Raw genomic sequence first — 3,693 nt, 5'->3', positions numbered from 1 at the left:
TGTACCTATGCAACAATCTTGCATGTTCTTCACATGTACCCCAAAACCTAAAACACAATAAATATATATATATATATATATATATATATATATATATATCAATGATATTCACCACATTGTAATGGATTGAAGGAGGAAAAATATATGAAAACCTACGAGTTCTATGGAACAAAAAAAGGTGCAGGGAGAAGCTTTAAGAACACCTACATAGATGAAGGGGTATACTACGAATAAATATTGGAGGAACAAATGTGATATGGAGTCAATTTCTTTTTTTTTTAATATAAGACGGGGTTTCACCATATTGGTCAGACTGGTCTCAAACTCCTGACCTCAGATAATCCACCTGCCTCGGCTTCCCAAAGTGCTGGGATTACAGGCGTGATCCACCACCCCCGGCTATGGATATCAATTTCAATCAAAAATTCAAAAGATGTTTTGTGGAACTTGTCAAGTGAGTCTAAAATGTATTGGGAAGTATTAAAAACCAAGATATCCAAGACACTTTTAAGGAAAAACAATCTGGGAGAACTTATTCTGCTAGATGTGAAGACCTATTATAAACAGAAATTCAGACAGTGTGGTATTGACTCAAAGATAGAAGATTAGAATGGAATAGAATAGAGAGCCCAGAAAAGACTCTTGCATACACAAACATTTGCTATCTGGCCAAAGTGGCACTGCAGAGCAGACAGGAAAGGACATTATTCTGAATAAATGACACTTAGACGTCCATACGAAGAAAAAGTTAAATTGGATCCCTACTTCACACCACACTCTAAATTCCAGGTTGGCTAATGACCTAAACAGAAAAGACAAAGTCTGAAAGCTTTAAATAATTAGAAAGTTACAAAGCTCTTAGGACCTTGAGGGAGGGGAAAATTTAAACAAAACTTAAAAAGTATTAGCTACAAAGTGGGTGAAAAGCTATAAAGAGAGTAAAAACAAAGCCATGATAGGAGAAGATATTTCCAAAATAAAGAATTCTAAATAGAGGGACTATATAAAGAACTACAAATCAATATGAAAGAAGCTACACCATCAAGGGAGATGAAAGTTGACTACAAATTCTTTGCTCTTCTTCTCATTGAAAGGTGGAATCAAATTCCCCTTTCCTTGAATCTAGGCTGGCCTTACTGACTTGCTTGACTGAAAAAACACATCTGAGACATTCGACACTAGGTCAGAAGAGGCCCTGTGCTTCCATCCAATGCTTGCAATGCTTGTTCTGGAGTCCATCTGACACTGTCCTGCTGTGAAGAAGCCATTCCCCAGCTAGCCTTGCCCCCAGCCATTGAGTCATCACAGCTGAGGACAAGTCCTGCTCAACTTGAAGACCCATGGGCAAAAGAAATTAGTGCTTCTTTTTCCGGACACAAAATTTTGGAGTGGTTGGTGATGTAGGAGTACATAACCAGAATAACAACTTAATAGAAAAATGAACAGAGCGTTTGAACAGGCACTTTTCAAAAGAAAAAAATCATTTGTGATTAGAGAGATACAATTTAAAACTAGAATGAGATGCCATTACACATCCATCAGAATATGGAGTGTAAAATCACATATCCACTTTGGAAAGAATTTGGCATCACCTATTCCACCTGCTGATACACATGCCCTCTGACCCACTCTACCCTAGGGAGTCTCCTGGACAAGAGCACACGAGACAGACCTACCAATGTTCATAGCAGCACTATTTTTGAAAGGCGGAATCTGCAAACAACCCAAACTTCCGTCTTAGCGGAATAAGTAAGTAGATCATTGCTATATGTTTCTACAATGGAGGCCTATGCAGCCGTGAAAATGAAGAAGCTGGCAGTTCGGCAGTCCCTCAGATCTGTCTCTTGCTTCAACAGTGTTTGGAAGGAACAGATCCCGGGGACTTTCTTCCAGCCTCTGACAGCCCTCTGATTTCCCATCCACTTGCAACCTCCAGGACCATCTTTTCGCCATCTCCTGCTTCTGGGGACCTGCTAATACCATTTTTGTGGTTAGCTTTTTGCCGACCAACCATGCGCTTCCAGATTCATCAGAATTATTCCACTGAGGTGGAGGCAGCCGTCAGCCGCCTAGTCAATGTGTACCTGCAGGCCTCCTACACCTACCTCTCTCTGGGCTATTTCGACCACGATGATGTGGCTCTGGAAGGGGTGGGCCGCTTCTTCCGCGAATTGGCCAAGGAGAAGCGCAAGGGCTACGAGCGTCTCCTGAAGATGCAAAACCAGCGTGGTGGCCGCACTCTCCTCCAGGACATCAAGAAGCCAGCTCAAGATGAGTGGGGTAAAATCCTGGACGCTATGGAAGCCGCCATGGCCCTGGAGAAAAATCTGAACCAGGCCCTTTTGGATCTTCATGTCCTGGGTTCTACCCCCATGGACTCCCATCTGTGTGACTTCCTGGAGAGTCACTTCCTAGATGAAGAAGTGAAAATCATCAAGAAGATGAATGACCACCTGATCAACCTCTGCAGGCTGGCCGGCCCACAGGCTGGGCTGGGCGAGTATCTCTTCCAAAGGCTCACTCTCAAGCACGGCTAAGAGCCTACTGAGCCCAGTGACTTCTAAAGGGCCCTTGCAAAATAACAGGGCTTCTGCCTAAGCCTCTCCCTCCAGCCACTAGGCAGCTTTCTAACTACCCTAACAAGCCTTGGACCAAATGGAAATAAAGCTATTTGAAGCAAAAAAAAAAAAGAAAAGAAAAGAAAATGAACAAGCTAAAACTATAGAAAACATGAATACTATTTACAAACATGACATTGAATAAAAGACAACACCATACCAGAACAACAACAACAAAAAAACATATGTAGTGGCCTTCTATTCAAATGAAGTTAAATAACAACCAGTACAATTTAGAAATGCACTGAGATAGTAAAAAACTAATTTTTTAAATATTATCAGTGTCAGCTGGGCATGGTGGCACATCCCTGTAATCTCAGCATTTTGGGAGGCCGAGATGGGAGGATCACTTGAGGCCAGGAGTTTGAGACCAGCCTGGGCAACATGGTGAAACCCCATCTCTACTAAAAATATTAACACAAAAAATAAGCCAGACACAGTGGCACACATCTGTAATCCCAGCTACTTTGGAGGCTGAAGCAGGAGAATCACTTGAACCCAGGAGGCGCAGGTTGCAGTGAGCCAAGATGGTGCTACTGCAGTCCAGCCTGGGAAACAGAGCAAGACTCTGTCTCAAAAATAAAAGTAAAATAAAATATTATCAACGTAGCCAGAACGGTGGTTATATCTAGAGCAGAAGGAAAGGATTATGATTGCAGAGGAGCACTGGGAAGATGTTTGAGGTGTTAATACCCTTAATTTTTTTTTAACTTGGGTGATGGTTATGTAGTACCTACTTTAGTCGCAAAATGGTATATTTGTGTTTTATGCGCTTTTCAGTAAATATTGTTAATGTAAGGGAAAAAAGGAGAACGTCCGCAAGCTTCACCTAGCTGCAGCGACATGCACATAATTTGCACCCTCCTGCCCATTGCTGTGAGTAAAGCACCCCTGACAGCTAACACTAGACCTTGTTCTGCCAGGCCTCCCCCTCCTGTGTCAGTGAGCCTGCCTCTGCAGGACCTGCACTCACATCTCCCTCCAGATGCTCCCCATCTTCCCTTCAAAGCCTACGCTGTGGGAAGGCTTGTCTAGACTCGTTGTCTCCAGCTGTTCTCTTCTCATTCTCTCTTGA

At 42.7% G+C, this 3,693-nt stretch overlaps 1 protein-coding gene across 1 annotated transcript; it reads left to right on the top strand.

Moving 5' to 3' along the window:
• The first annotated feature begins 2,012 nt into the window (after positions 1-2,012).
• LOC108289176 (ferritin light chain-like) lies at positions 2,013-2,690 on the top strand. Its single transcript, XM_037731350.1, has one exon. The coding sequence runs from the start codon at positions 2,013-2,015 to the stop codon at positions 2,535-2,537; it is 525 nt and encodes a 174-aa protein (XP_037587278.1). The 3' UTR covers positions 2,538-2,690.
• The last annotated feature ends 1,003 nt before the right edge of the window (positions 2,691-3,693 follow it).

The sequence above is a fragment of the Cebus imitator genome, unplaced genomic scaffold (genome assembly GCF_001604975.1).
Source record: "Cebus imitator isolate Cc_AM_T3 unplaced genomic scaffold, Cebus_imitator-1.0 Scaffold393, whole genome shotgun sequence".
In the NCBI taxonomy this organism is placed as follows: domain Eukaryota; kingdom Metazoa; phylum Chordata; class Mammalia; order Primates; family Cebidae; genus Cebus; species Cebus imitator.
The sequence above is the reverse complement of the archived record's forward strand: the minus strand, read 5'-3'. Positions and strand labels throughout refer to the sequence as shown.